The sequence below is a fragment of the Gigantopelta aegis genome, chromosome 6 (genome assembly GCF_016097555.1).
Source record: "Gigantopelta aegis isolate Gae_Host chromosome 6, Gae_host_genome, whole genome shotgun sequence".
Lineage (NCBI taxonomy): Eukaryota > Metazoa > Mollusca > Gastropoda > Neomphalida > Peltospiridae > Gigantopelta > Gigantopelta aegis.
In genome coordinates, this window is record NC_054704.1 from 24,642,561 (window position 1) to 24,658,979 (window position 16,419).

Genomic DNA, 16,419 nt, shown 5'->3' on the forward strand with positions numbered 1-16,419 from the left:
AATATTTTAAATAATAAATATTTAATTCCAAAGTCACAAACAAAATACGCATCTGAGGGGTTAACATATGATTGTTGTACATGTGGGAAAACGTTTATGCTCTACCCTTCAAATGTGTAAAAGATACAACCCTGTTATGGTTTCAGTATCGATTGCTCCATCGGATTTTAGCTACAAATTGTTTCTTATTGATAATACACTATGTAGATTCAAATAAGTGTAGTTTTTGTAAAAATTTCCCTGAAACCTTATAACACTTTTTTATGATTGCGATAAAATCAAATATATATTGAATGCATTGGAGGAATGGATATTTGAAAAAATGGACGTTAGAATTTCTCTGAATAAGCATACAGTTATGTTTGGTATGATAAACAGTGATATGAACGAAGTAATTAACTGGTTAATAATCAATATAAAACATCACATTTATAGTATGAAAATACTAAACAACAGTCTTAATTTTAATGTTATAAAAACGAAATTGCAAAAGAAATTTCAAATAGAAGTCATGTTTTAATATTTGTTCTACATCCACGGGTCTAAGTAAAACATTCAGTTTTAACAGGTATCCGGTTTAGAAAGGTTGTTTTAAAAAGGGACCGTGAAAAACGTCCGGTTTTAAAGATAATTCCGGTTTACAGAGGATCCGGTTTCGATATATATTCTAGTCTTACAAATGTTATACATTGTTAGAAATGCATTTAAAAGTGTTGCATTTATCAAAAGTTGTAATGATGAATTTTACTTATAGAATGCAGGAATTGCATTTCAGAACATTTAGTTTACAAACGTTTCCGAGAAACATGTCCGCGAACTACTTCGCACTCTCAAACAATAATTCCCACAATGTGCATTTATTTTCGCATAACCTGCTTACACCTGACCATGACTAGGTCTATATTTTATTATATGTGCCAACATGTCTTCCCCCTACCTGGAAAAATCCATGCGAAACTCACAATGACAAGTGTAACGTGTACTCGTTCACATAGTGAAGTTGCATCACCCGCCCGTCTCACGCTATGCGTCAAAACCCACCTATGTAGGGCCTACATGCGCAGCGCGCCAAAAACAAAACGGACAAAAAGAAACACGAATCGTATTTGAAAGGAACAATGCTACCCATGGGCGGATCCAAGGGGGGGACCAGGGGGACGCGTCCCCCCAAAAAAAAATTCAAGTGCCCTCAAAATGTCCAAGTGCCCTTTTTGTTTGTAGAATTTTTTTTTTTTTAAGTAAACAATAATTATATTGTAGATAAATGAAATCAAGATTTTCGTGTACATGCGCAAGCTTGCAGATATGTGTCTGTGCTATTGAGTCTCAATGGGGCCCCATTGAGGTTCTAACGCGAGTGACGCCAATTTACTTCATTATTGCTAGTATATTATGACGTAGAACTGTAGGAATTCATATTAATTGTAAATATCAAAACTTGTAGTAAGGTGCCCTTTTGACGAGTCAATGTGCCCTTCTTTTTTGGTCCCCCCCTAAAAATATTTCCTGGATCCGCCCATGCTACCTGTATTTATGGATGTAATCAGCTAGATATATCTAATACTGGTAATTTTAATCACTGTTCGTATTAATTACTGACGAAGCATTGGCTGCAATATTATTTCCTTGTGTTTTGTAATCTATTGATTGAATGTCCTAAATACAGGGACGTTTCTGCATCTACGCGATAAACCTTTATCCGCTAATATTTTGTTTTGGAATATTTTCAGTCAAAAAATAAAAAAATTGTCAACGGTGAATTATTATAACATGACATTATAACTGGTCTTTGTGTGCGCGCTGTAAAAAAAATGGTGATGCACTGTCGACGCGCTGCACTAACTAGTGTGGGTTGGGCTTAAAAACTCGTTTCTTCTTACGCCTGTGTAGGGGCGTGTGTGTGTGTGAGTGTGTGTGTGTGTGTGTGTGTGTGTGTGTGTGTGTGTGTGTGTGTGTGTTGGGGTGGGGGAGAGGGGTTACACTCAAGCAGCTAGCCTTACCCAATCATCCCGTGGCACGAGATCGAACGGAAATACATTTTATCCTGAAACATTTATTCTTATTAGTTTATTAATGGGTACATTAAGAATTAAATTACTAGTAATCAAATCAATAAAACTAATTAAACATTTATTTATTTATTTATTCAAATAAATAAATTATAGTTTTAAAAAAATAATCAGACAATAGCAATAATAGCAATAACAATAATAACAATAATAACAACAACAATAATAATAATAATAATAATAATAATAATAATAATAATATAGTAATAATAACGACAACAAAAACAAATAAATATATAAATATATAAAGAAAATAAATAAATTAGTAAATAATGTATGTAACGTAATCATTGCGATGCTTTAATTGTTTGTGTTTTGTTTTCTTTGAGCAAACCTGCTGTCTAATTATCGAACACAGAAAACGTTATTGTGTCTTGTCTCTGTTCCCTAAATTTGTTTGTTCATTCTTTCTTTCTGTTTTTCTCTCCTTCAATAATATTTATTTTTGTTCATATTTAAATTGCTAAAAATATATTCCTGTCGTGACATATGTATGTACTAGCCTGTTACGTTGTATAACGTGTGCCTAATCCATTTGGTCGTTTAAAAAGCAATAAAATATGTTTCAATCAATCAATCAAACAAACAAATAAATAAAAACTTGTTTATATAATAGTCAATATTTAACTTATTAAAAAAAAAAAAAAATTGTCACACGTGCGGTTTGCTCTGCCCCTCCCTCTCCATGTGCCCTTGTACGTGTTTACTGGGCCTACACATACAAAGTCTGCAATAAAGGTTGTCTTGTACTGTCCTTTCCAACAGGGCACACGCCATGACGATTGGAGGTGGGGGGTTGGTGGGGGGCAATTTATTCTCTGTCTGTATCGCCGATTTATTGTAGCTTTGATTAGCCGGGGAGTTCCGATTGCTCTTTCGGACATATCTGTTAGTTCCTAGTAGGTTTGTCCGAACGTGAAGGAGACCTGAATCAAACGTGCAAAAACCAGTCTACGTGATTGTGTTGGATCTGGACCCCAATTTTCACGCGTACGTGACTAAGCGGAACAGAAGTACAGTTGCTCAGTCTAGTTCGCATGTCTAAAATGGCGACGACGCTGTTGAAAAGTGGTGCTGGTATTATTCGACGTTCTGTTTTACTGACTGCCGCCAGAGCATCATCTGGGCATGGCGGTGCTCCTGTTGATCAACATAAAGGAAAAGTTGGTAAGTGTGGACATTCAGATCATGTCCACATCGACACGCCCGGAATGCTGAACATTTAACATTACTGTTTGGGTAATGAATTACAAAACGTGATGAATCGGAATTCGTGACTACTGGTTATCAAAAATTAAAACGTATTTATTGTATGTTTCAATTTATGATTAACTATCTTTTACTTACTAAATGTAAATGATTAAAATGTATTTTATTAGCATTTTCAATCCGATCAAAGCACTTCAAATCAAAGGGCAAGTGAAGGTTATTGGAACTGTTAACAACATAAATCCATTATTTTTAAGTATTTAAACAATAATAAGAAGAGGAACTAAGCTAAACTAGATAGGTCATGTGTTTTTAACAAAATTATTTTATTTTATGTACGTTAAATATAAGGATTTGGTTTCATTGAAGAATAAATTACCAACATCATGTCGGGGAATATTTGTTCAGTATCACATTGCGATTCGCTACGTAAGTTTTAGATATCGCTACACAATTTTAAAATATTAAACAGTAGTTGCTAATCAATTTTTAATTGACTAGAATTAATCGCTAATCAAGATTTTGAAAAAATCTTCGCTGGATGTTCTTATTTCGTAACCTTCATGCAAACTGAATGATTAGTTGCATCATGCTCGCAGTTTTGTAATGTCTAGGAACCAGGCTGTAATCTTGCTGGCGAAATTAGCATTTTTTTCACCAAAAGTCAGCTCAAGTTGCCGAATTATCAGTAGTAGTGAGAAGTCGAAGTCATCGTAATATTCTGGACCTAATCCGATTTCAAAAACGAAATCACACAACAGACGTTAAGCCCCTGACTTGTTTATTGTTACAGGTCACTTGGCACCTTGTCGCCATATGTCGGACAGTGTTTTTACTTTGGTGCCAGACAGCATCATTGAGTAATCATGAACCGGCTTATTAAAGGAGGGGACAGTTAAGGCATTTGGCCTGGTATGCATATTCAACGATATATAATGCACATTACTGCTTAATATCAAGTATAATCGCAATCTAATTAAAATTAGCTCCACTATTACATGTGGATCTAAAGACAGCCAGTTGGAGCTCATGTCCACCAATCAAAACCTTACTTGCAGAATCCTGCCAGTGATTTAAAAATAATTTGAAACATTCCGAATTATCCTGAGGGTATACGACATGTTTCGTGTGAATTACGAATGCCTTAAAACATGTTTTATTTTATAAAATAAATAATTTATAATGTAAAACTGAAGACTGATTTAGTTTTTTTTTTAATTTTATAAATAAATAAATAATTTTTAATGTAAAATTGAAGACTGATAACCCACCCCATACGTATTGGTATGGTTCGCTGTACTGCGGCCACTAAAATAGACTTGCCCGATATTTTTAGAATTTGTATGCTCCCAAATAACGTTATAAAAGGCGAAGTGTGATTGGTCAATATTTAAATTATTATTTACAGACGAAATGTTACCTGGACATTGGGGACTACGCAGTGTTGTTAGTTTTAAATCACTGGCAGGATTCTGCAAGTAAGGTTTTGATTGGTGGACATGAGCTCCAACTGGCTGTCTTTAGATCCACTTGTATGTAATAGTGGAGCTAATTTTAATTAGATTGGTATAATCGTATAGTTAATTAATAAAACGGTTAAATGTGACAACTATTATATATAACGGGCACAGCCATTTTATACCATCCCAGTGAATACGCCCTCTGGCGAGCTGGTGGTTACGTAATACCTAACGTGTCATGTCAGGAATTAGTCTTCGAACTGAAGAAACAAAACATACCTGATTTTTGCAGATGCATCGCAATGTTCTGTAATTATATCCATCCTAGTAAGCCAGTACCAATTATATATTATTTTTCAATACAAAATAAACCACCATTGTCAAAGTGTTGAAATAACTGTATTATGTTTCGTACATAAATTAACCCACGTACTGAAAACAATAATCGGAGTGTTTTCTTGGTTAATTGGTATTTTCTTTCCATGGCCTTTCTGTGGTTCCTGATTGGCAGGTGTATATTCAGACGGTCCCCAGACACCGTGTCTAGACACACTTAAAAGACGTGCCTCTTTTATGAAGATCACAGGGTATTGTGTGATATCAGCACAGATACACCTCAAATCGTAATGGACATTACCAACCGCCCTGCTTTATTACTGTAAGTAATTCTGTAAAACCCTTGATTAAGTAAACTTTCCCATCTAAAATCACAAAACTGACCAATTACGTCGTCCCAAAGAAAAGAAAAGTATCACTTGGGTATCGTGAGTGGTGGTTTTTGCTCGAACGTGCCCTACTAATAGGCCTAATAGTATGCATTTTTTCTTTGGATTTTTTTAAAAAGAAAAATACTGTAACTCCATTTCGTTCTATTGATGTAACCTGAAATATATTTAGTTAAATAGTTTATTATACTATCAAGTCATTTATGTTGTTTTACAAGTCAGGTTGATGAAAGCGAAGTGCCTTGTCGTAAATTAGAGCGTTTGTTTACACTGTGCATAGAGAAGATGGACGGAGCTGACGTCACTTCGCCCCAAGCTATACCACCGGATGTCACAAAAACGAAACAAAATGGCTGCCCCCAGTTAGCAGGAATAATCATGGTTTTTTATTAACTCTAAAATTACACGCGTTTTTCATTTGTTAAAGTGTCAGTATGTGTTGGTGGTCCGGGTATGCATCTTTCCAACACATAAATCTCTTATTTGAGTTGACCCTACCTTTAACGGGAAATTCTTAAGATACACCTGTAAACAGGGCTATTGCTTTTCAAAGTGGCACGTGTTGTGCCGTGTCCAGTCAAGCATTATTAATCCTCAGCCACCTTCATTTCAGTACTGCCAGGAAATGCTAATTAATATTGTAATTTTAACATAACAGCACATTATCAACTACTTAATAATATCACATTTTTAATGAAACGGAGAACTGTTTTGTTTAAATTTTATTACCGGAAGTAGTATTTTATATGGAAATATTACAATTGGAACTGAATGTAAAATTCAGAATTTTCCAATTGAACGTTTAAAATTGGCAAAACGTTACGAAATGTACTGATAAATGTTCACGTCACCTATTTTTATCAAACTTCTCCCCTTTCTTCTGTGAACGGAGAAATCACTTCTACTTTTTTCAATTCTAGATTAGGGCCTGAGGAACATTTTGTTTTAAAATTGTGTAGCAATCTGAAGCTTTAATAGCAAATCACAACGTGATACTGAACAAAATGTTCCCTGAATATTTATATTAATTTCTGAGTACCAGGCATTTCTTCCCCATGTCGGTTTGACCAGTTTGACCCTAACTCTGTCAGTTCGCCCCATCCCCCAGTATAAATAAAGATGATTTTAGCAAACGGGTATTGTGTTGGGGCGATCTGACATATCGTATAATCGCTGTGTATTAGCCGAATCTGTGGATAGGAGGGCGAAACGTAGCCCAGTGGTAACATGCTCGCTTGATGCGCGGTCGGTTTGGGATCGATCCCCGTCAGTGGGCCCATTGGGCTATTTCTCGCTCCAGCCGGTGCACCACGACTGGTACAACATATGCTGTGGTATGTACTATCCTGTCTATGGGATGGGGCATATAAAAGATCCCTTGCTGCTAATTGAAAAGAGTAGCCCATGAAGTGGCAACAGTGGGTTTCCTCGCTCAATATCTGTGTGATCCATAACCATATGTCTGACGCCATATAAGTTATAACCGTAAATACAATGTGTTGAGTGCATTGTTAAATAAAACATTCCCTTCCCTGTGGATAGGCTGAACCCTTAGTTTGCCCCTCAATATCTGGTACAAAAAGGTTGGTATCATGTATAAGCCGGCTCAACATTTATATAGTTGAAGTTGAACCAGATATACCCGATCGAGATAATGTTGATCTGGTGTGCGGTGCACATTGTTGCCAATAGTCAATCGCAGGCATTTGTTTTGGTGAACCGATCCCAGTACAAATACTATTTTGAATAATAAAGCTTTCAAGTATGCTGAAAAAGAATATAAAGGTTTTTTAAAATGATCTATTTTTTAATTTCTAACTTCCTCAAATGAATTGATCACATGGACATCGCTGGATTATAAATTTATGTAATTTTGTTTTATGAAGGCAGTGTAAATATTTAGCACCCACGGTTGATATTAATTGTCATGAACTACCACTTATGTAGAAAGTACAAATCACAGAACTGAGTTCACAAAAAAATGTCCGCTAGGCTGATTTATGCATTTCACTTTAAACTGAATGACCACTTCAGGAACCAGTTAGAAAAGTTCGCAAATGTTAGCGTAAAACAGCTTTTGGAACATGAATGACTGACAAGTTTTCGTTTCCATAAACATTCGAATTTTATTGTATTTTCTTATACATTTTTTGTTGACTATGTATTGGTTGACCCCTGTTCTCATCGTGGTATTTAGACACTTGAACAGACGGCAATATACATTACTTGTACATCCTGGGGCAAACAGGTTTGGGGTGTGTGTGTAATACATCGTTTTTCACAGGGATTCTAACTGATTAAATATTACTACAATTAATCCAGTTGCTAAATAAAAATATACAATGTGCAGTTGTTTCAGTTTCATAAAACAAGATTGATATTGCAGTTAGTTAATTTTCGTGGATGAAAAAAATACATACTGTTTATGTATAAATTGTATTCAATGTGTTTAAATATATATATATACCAATATATGAGCTACACATTTTTTCTTTCTAATTGCAGCATCTGATAAAGTGACCATGCCAGATGCCCTTGGTCATGCTGTAGGACCAGAACGTTTTGAACTGCTTGCCAAGTTAGCTGGGAATGAGGTAACTATAATGACCAGGGACCTAGTTTACTTGAACTCTCACAGCTTTGCTATGTCGCAGTGAGAAACGACTTGCAAGAACAATATGACATTAGGCCCCAGAACTGATATTTTACCAGTTTTATGTTATAGTTAAACATATAAGCCTCTACAAATTAAAACTTTACCTTATTAAAAAGGTGTTGCGTGCCAGAAATATTGGCATTACATACTTTGGTTTGTAGAACCATTTTTGTTTAAAAACTGAAAAACCTAAATAAGTGACACATTGCTAGGACTGAACTTTCAATACATTTTACATGAATGGTAAAAAAAGGTTAAATGAAACGTATAATCAATCCATGAATAGAACTATTGTTCATGTATTGCAAAGTATAGCGATGATGAGACTTAAAAAATTGATTTGGGAAAAATAATAGTTATTAATTGAATTGATCCATACGTAGTGAAACTTTGGTGTGTACCTGACAATGCAGTGTTCTAGCTGCTCCATTAAAGCAGGGCAGTCTGCTCCATTATTGCATATATCCACCCTCCTTTCACGTTCTGCTTCCCTCCTTTATTTTCCTACACCCCTCTTTAATACTGAGGGGCAAAATAAGGAGTATGTCTTTCCACCAAGTCGACCAACACACACAATGTTTGGTAGCCAAGTTTTCGTTTTTTGTTTGTTGCTTTTCGGGTTGTTATTTTTGGGGGAGGGTGGGTGTCGCACGACGGCCCTCCGTTAATTTTCACCCAGCGAGAACACTGCAGTGTAAGGTTTTTCATTCACATAAAACCCAAACAGAGATCATTCAACATCAAAAGATCAAGTTTTACTTGCTGATTCAACTCGAACGTGCATTGTTTCTTCACTCATTTCGAAAATTGTTCACCATCTCCTAGCTTGAGTTTACATGATCTAAGGAAATATTCTGTGATGTCACACTTTTGGTAACTTGATATTTTTAAATTTTATTAAAGTTTACCATTGCATTTGTGGAATATTTATATCTCAGCAGACATGATTTACCAACAACTGTTAATGTAGGTTTTTAGTTTATTGTGACCATGACATATATGACCTTCATAATATTGATTATCTGCAGTGTTTGAAATAAGTACTTATTCATTTGTCCTGACAAGTGAAAATCTGCTCGGACAAACAAAATGTACCATTATGGTTGTTCAGTGGACAAGTACAAAATTTCAATGAAGTTTCATTTTGAACAATGAAAAATATTGTCGGACAAGTCGATTTCAAGATGTCTTGGTCCGCTGGACTAGTGAAACATCCTGCTTATTTCTGTCACTGATCTGTTTGGACTTCATAGGTTATTCCCTTGGACCCTTCATATGTATTAGTGATGTTTCCGTATTTTCAGTCTGTTATTTCTTTATTAGGATCCTTTTGAGATGAGTGTGAAGGCACGAGCCAAGGGTACATTTGAAGAGCCCACCCTAATTCCATCATTGTTTGAAAAGCGACTTGTGGGATGCATTTGTAAGTTATTAAAAATAATAACTTTTTTCTGTTAACATGAACTTTCCATAAAATAATTGTTTTAACCACCAACTTAATTCCTTTTACCCATTTGTACAACAACAAAGGCATCATAGTCTTGTGGAATCCTCACACCCATAATAATAATAATAAAATAATGGTGGGATAATTAAGATGAACAACCAAACGTTTCATGGTAAATGTTTCCCATTGTGGTTATTTGATGGTAGGTCTCTTTATTTGTTATGATATATATTACTCATTAAACTGTTATTTAACAATCTTACTATTGATGTAATTTGTTCAAATGGATATTAGGGCTAGCTCTGCCACTCGCCAATTGCAAATTTTAAGAACAAATGGCAAATTGTATTTTAATTTGGCAAAAAAAATCGATGTAATAATTGGTGGGTTTTTTTGGAAAATAACTGGGTTTTACATTTTTTAAAGATAATTTGGCGAAATGTTTTGCTCACCCACAGCTAGCCCTGGATACAGATGTAATGTTATCTGTTAATGTCTTGTTATCAAACATTACTTGCCGAAATAACTTTTGTCACCAGGAACTGATGATAAGCATCATATTTAATATTACTATCACTGTGTTTTTGTCCCCATATTCTATTAAAGTAACTAACATTAGTTCATACGATATCGCTTCTTAAGATATGCATTTTAATTAAGCAGTTACAAATATGTGGATGCCCAGAAGCACGTTAGTTGGCCAAAATCTATAATTTAAGCAAGCAGTTTTAAGTGTTGTGTACCAGTAATAATTTAATTATTAAAAAGTGACAGCCAAAAATGTTTGACACTGGGTCGACAATCAAGGTCACTAGTACATCACAGCTCTAGTGATTTAATCTGATTTTCATAAAACTTTGCATATGGGAATAGGATCATTGTGTCTTGATCAGGTTTGCATTTCGCCTCTGTTTCAAAGGTCTAGGTCACTTATTAAAATTAAAAGTCATGTCACCATGAGCAACTTCATGTCTTTTCATGACAATCTTGAATGAGTTCATGTTTCACCTTTCTGCGTCAGGTCAAGTTCACTTACTATAATAGAAATTGCAACATCACTGACTTATTTCTCATCCATTTTTGCCTGAAACTTTTCACATATAGGAATAAGAACATGATGTCTTATATGAGTTTTGACCTCTACATCAAAGGTCAAGGTCACTTGCTAAAAATAGAAATTACATCAGTGTTTTACCATCTGATTTTTAAAAAATGTAATGTATAGGAATAGGATCATAAAACTGATGAGTTTTGCAGCATTTCCGATGCCTTGTTTGTATATCAACTGGTGGTAGCAGGGTTCCTCATTATCTTTAGTCCAAACGCATATGTCTGACATCATATATAACTAATTGAAATGTGTTTGGTGCATAGTTAAATAAAACATCCCTTCCTTCCTGTCCCGTTTTATTTTGTTACTAGGTTATTAATTTGATTTCTCTTCATATTTATATACTTACCTTTGTTTGACATGCTGTAGCCAATGTTTATTTTTATGCTGAAGTGTCGTTAAACATTCATTCATTCATTTGCTTTCGATTATTCACAGGTGAAGAAGATGCCCTCAGCATCAACTGGATGTATCTACACAAAGGAGAGCCAAAGCGATGTGAATGCGGCTACTGGTTTAAACTCGAAGCAATGCAGCCCACAGACTACAGTCCATAATGGAAATTGAACCATTTTAATCTGTGAATATTTTTATCTGAACAGTAGAACTCCAATCTAAATTGACTTTTTTTTTGTTTTAATTGTTTCTAAAGCTGTGCTAAACACATAATAAGCTACTTTAGTTTTACTTGTTGATTTACAGGCCGAAACCAAAATTGAAAAAGAAGACGCAGAGCATATAACACAACAAATAAAATTGAAGTTGCCTCAAGTATTTGGCAGTACATCACTATGTCGCAAGTTTACCATATGAAAGACAGCTGTTGACATGACTGACATTTACTCGTGTTTGTAACCATGTGAACATAAATTATGTCTGTGGTGATTCATTCCTAGCATTGATGGGAATGATATATATATATATGTGTGTGTGCATTGAAACAAAGTTATTAAAACTAGAATGAAAAATGTTTGTTATTATTTATTTATGATTCCTTAGATCATTGTTTTTTGTAAGTGAAATCATTCTAAATGATTGGGCTACCAGCTTGTCAGTCTAGTAGCCATTACAGCCTTCACAGTGAAAAGAATTTAGTTTTAGCCAATTTTTGAAATATGTAGAGTATTTCCTTGAACATGATTGACATGGGGTTAATTTAGCCAACAATTAACTCATTAATGTAGGGCGGAACGTAGCTCAGTTGTAAAATGCTTGCCTGCTGAGCGTTTGGTTTTGGATAGATCCACGTTGATTGCCCATTAGGTTATTTTTTGTTCCAGCCAGAGCACCACAGCTGGTATATCAAAGGTTGTGGTATGTGCTATCCTGTCTGGGGGATAGTGCATACATAAAAGATCCCTTGCTATTAGTAATGAATTCCAGGAAAAATGTAGCGGGTGTCCTCTAAGACTATAATTACACTAGCCCTACTTTACTTTAGAGGGACTATACTAAAGAGGCTTAAAACACTGACGTTAGGGATTGGTTTGGGGTCAGTATATTCATATTTACAGCATTATTAAAAGCTTGTAGCCTCAGTAACAGCATTGATCTAAAATATATGAAATACTGAGTTACCATAGTTACTATGGTACCTTGTTATTTTACCTTGAAGTCAAAAGCTGAGATATTGGTATTGTTTTTCATGCTGTGACTGTTTAGCTCTAAGTCGTAATTCAATGAAACTGGGTTTTTGTTGTTTTGGTGGGGTTTTTTAAAGCACTGAATTAATCATGAATTTTTACATTACAAATTATTTCTTCTTTTTTTATATGCCTATATGGTATTGCGTTGTTCGTATGTCTGTTGGTAAACGTTTTGTTTCTGAAGGATATCTTTCTTATCCGTTCTTATAGGATCATCAAACCATGCATGCATGTAAGTGCTTTAAGTATCTATGACAATGTTTTTCGTTTAGTGCAATATTGGTTTGTTTACACTATTTCCATGGTCTGACCACTGACTGTTTTTCAATTTTGTATTTAGGCTAATGTTGATATGTTTAATTGTGTCTTTCACATAGACTATCATCGATACCTTCACTATTTTTAACAGTAATTTTAGAAATTTTAATTGATGTACATCCCCAGCCCACCAACTCTACCACGTTATGTTTTTTTGTTTAGTTTTTTTTTTTCTTTTTTTTTAGAAAACCTAGTATGTCCCAAATACTCATTTATAAACGGTATTGGAGGATACTCTTTAGAAAACGATAATTTTTAACGTCTTTTTTTTTTTTTTTTTTTTTGCACCAAAATACCTACAAATGCGTCAGTGGCCCGTATAACATATCCAATCAAAGCTTATGATCTACTGGTCTGCTAACATGATTTAACCTAAAAAACAATAATTACCGGTAAATCATCATTAAGTGACCACACTCCACCTTCCCTTGCAGGTTTCCGTAAAATATTCCAGTGTTTGTTTTCTTGTTTTCACAAGAATACATCAAACATCAGTCACCTGCTACGCGTGACAACAAATTCATTACCCTGATATTGAAATTAAATACCGTGTGGCGCTTGAACATAAACGTTTGTTACATTTTACTGTCGTAATCCAAAAATCGTGTTTTATATTTGAAGTTTATTCCAAATGGATTTTAGAGGAGAGAGTTGCAGTGTTTACTAATGATTGAGAAAGTTACTAGCCCTCATTGAAGCTTTGGCTAGTGTCCTATGTATTATAGTATTACAGTTGATAATGTCCACTAGCTCAGACCAAATATTCACTAGCCGAGTCCTATGGTTTTTGGATTTGTTGAACCCTGGAGTTGTCTTAGCGTTACAAAAATGCTAAAGAGGAGGATGTGTGAAAAATGCCATGTTATATAATTGTTCAACGACCCTTTATTTTATTATTATTATTTTGTATTTTGCAAATATTTATATTTTTTTAACCAAATACTTCCAAATATAAAACGTGGAAGTAAATTTGATAGTATTTTTGTCCAGTTGACCGATGCTATCCTTCCTCCATCGTACGTCGTGGCGACTGAAACTTATTAAAAAAACCCAGTGTTATTGTTGTTGGCAATTATGGTGATAAAATCCTCTACATACAATAGTTCAGTATTGCCATGTGTGAGACAATATGTACTTTAATATATTAGCCAATGAAACAGCCATGGCAACACGTAGCTCTCAAGCCTTTGACTGTAGAAATAGGCTACTTAATCATGACTTTATTGTATAAATTGGTTCATTGATCATGACTTTGACCACAAGTCGTGGAATAAAGCAAATAAACTTTATTCCCGCATAGGACTCGAGACCAACCTAGTCCTCAGTTTTAATTATGAACATTCCAAGCATGTATGCTTGTAGTTTCAGTGGAGCAATTCAGTTACTGATATTGACCAGTGTGATTTTGCCTCTACCATGTTGATTTTGAGGCATCTTTCCTCGAGAAGTAAGCTTTTAAAGCCTACGAGCATATCACGAGATCAACCTGCATAGACCGAATCTGATGCTTCATTCACATGGACTTGGAATATCTTAAAAGTCGTAGATTCTCATTATGCTATATTTATATTTTTCTTTGACCCTAATGTCATCCCCTGTATGTCGGCAGCCATATTAAAAGCTACTATATACAGGTGCAACTATTAGCTTTACGGTAGATGAGCCAGCTTTGAAATTGTTTCCATGGATACCTTGTGATGAAGACATTGTTATCTGTGATTACTTAGCGAAGACGGCCATCTTATTTCAAGTTATATAAAAGTCTTTGAAAATATTCCTCCCCAAATTGGCTGTTGGCTTTCAGAAGCAAAAGACGAACATATTAGCTTTGACCCCTTGAAAAAGCCCCGATTTACAATATGGTTGCATAGTACTTAAGATTAAAGTTAAAGTTTGTTTTATTTAACGACACCACTAGAGCACTGATTTATTAATCATCTGCTATTGGATGTCAAACGTGTTAATTTTGACACATAGTCTTAGAGGGAACTCGCTACATTTTCCCATTAGTATCAAAAGATATTTTATATGCACCATCCCACAGACAGGATAGCACATAACTTTGATGTACTAGTCGTGGTGCACTGGCTAGATCGAGAAATGGGCCTACAGATGAGCATCGATCATAGACCGACCGCGCATCTCTCTCTATATAGAAGAGGAAGATGCTAATTTATTGTACTGCAGGGTTTTTGTCTATATTACATATATATATATATATATATATATGTATGTATGTATGTATGTATGTATGTATGTATGTATGTATGTATGTATGTATGTATGTATGTATGTATGTATGTATTAGTGTTACAAGGAGCTCCATTCAATAGCGTAATACATCATCAGTAATAGGTAATACATTAACACCATTTCACCAATTTGTATGGCGTTGTCATGACATTCCTGTTTCAGACTCATTAGTCTCGAGTCTAGACTAAACGTTTTATAAGCACCAGGCCAGGTCACTGACTAGGTTTACAAAATCCTACACACTTACTTAATCCTTCAATATTTTTTTGCTCTAATTTTTAACGCCTTTCTTATATAGATGGGTAAATTCTTCAAAATGTTCAAGTTTGCTACAAACCAGACGTACGTTTGCATTGTCTGGTATATATCTGATATTTAAAAAAGCTGTAAAGAAGTTACGTCTAAGATCAGTTAACACTGCAATTAAAGATGAAATGTATTTCGTCTTCAAAGGTGCCTAAGTTAGATATATTGCATAGCCTCTCAGTAATGTGTATATTGATATGCCTACCCGTTTCAATATTAAGATGATGGTTTGAACTGCGGAAAGATGTCAATATATTTCTAAGATGGTAATTTAAGAGATACAAAGCTGGTGTTTTATAATAAAATAAAATGAAGGTTTTGCTTGTAGACCGAATGTCTATTAATTCCCAGGTTTTTTGGCAAGTATCTCGTAGCCTTTGTTTAAATTTTGTGAGAAAATGTCTAACATTCCCTGGATCTTGAAATTCCCATGCATATTCAAAATCATATTGGCATAAAGTAGACTTTACAATGCTAACCCAATTAGTGCGGCCCTGTTCATCGTATTCATTTAGATTGTGAAGCACTGGAAGGGGAATCTACAACTGTTCATTCTAAGAATTTTAATCCAATATATAACTGATTTTAACATATATGTTTTGTACATCACTAGTCTTGCATATTTTCCTCTAGCCATAGCATTAATTTGAAGTGTTTTTACCTACTCCAATAACCCATTTACAGAAGTCATTGTGCGCAGCCTCAACGTCTTTGCTTATTGCATTTCCCCAAATTTCAGACCATTATGATAATATGGGTGTAATCATGCAATCAAATAACTTGAAGCAGGCTATCTATCCATCCATCCATCCATCCATCCAACCATCTATCCATAACAGTATATATCTATATCTATATACAACGAATAGTACAGATCACCAGACATGTTTTTAGGATTGTTTTTCAGTTATATAATTTTAAGGGTAGGCCTATATAGATCCCTTGCCTCTAATGGAAACAAAATTGCGGGTTTCCTCTCTAAGACTATATGTCAAGATTATAAAACGTTTAGTAGCCGATGAGTAATAAATCATGCAATGTGCTCTAGTGTTTTCGTTAACCAAAACAAACTTTCACTTTTTCAATGGAAAATGCAAATCGGGGTTAAAGTTGACATCAACATGACACTTTTCTCATTCAGATCATATCTTTATTTTAGAGGGGGGTAGGGGCCTAGCTACCTAACAACAATGGCACTAACACCGTCCCCACAACATGG

At 34.8% G+C, this 16,419-nt stretch overlaps 1 protein-coding gene across 1 annotated transcript; it reads left to right on the top strand.

Annotated features, from left to right (window-relative positions):
* Nucleotides 1-3,078: 3,078 nt before the first annotated feature.
* Nucleotides 3,079-11,645, top strand: LOC121375525 (cytochrome c oxidase subunit 5B, mitochondrial-like). The gene is made up of 4 exons (XM_041503020.1): nt 3,079-3,236; nt 7,969-8,057; nt 9,443-9,542; nt 11,116-11,645. Exons 1-4 carry the CDS (start codon nt 3,107-3,109, stop codon nt 11,232-11,234), a joined length of 438 nt encoding a protein of 145 aa, XP_041358954.1. The 5' UTR covers nt 3,079-3,106; the 3' UTR covers nt 11,235-11,645.
* The last annotated feature ends 4,774 nt before the right edge of the window (nt 11,646-16,419 follow it).

Coding starts and splice junctions, on each gene's coding strand:
- LOC121375525 (XM_041503020.1), top strand. CDS start 3,107: ATGTCTAAAATGGCGACGACGCTGTTGAAAAGTGGTGCTGGTATTATT. Junction 3,237..7,968: donor TCAACATAAAGGAAAAGTTG/GTAAGTGTGGAC, acceptor TTCTAATTGCAG/CATCTGATAAAGTGACCATG. Junction 9,543..11,115: donor GCGACTTGTGGGATGCATTT/GTAAGTTATTAA, acceptor GATTATTCACAG/GTGAAGAAGATGCCCTCAGC.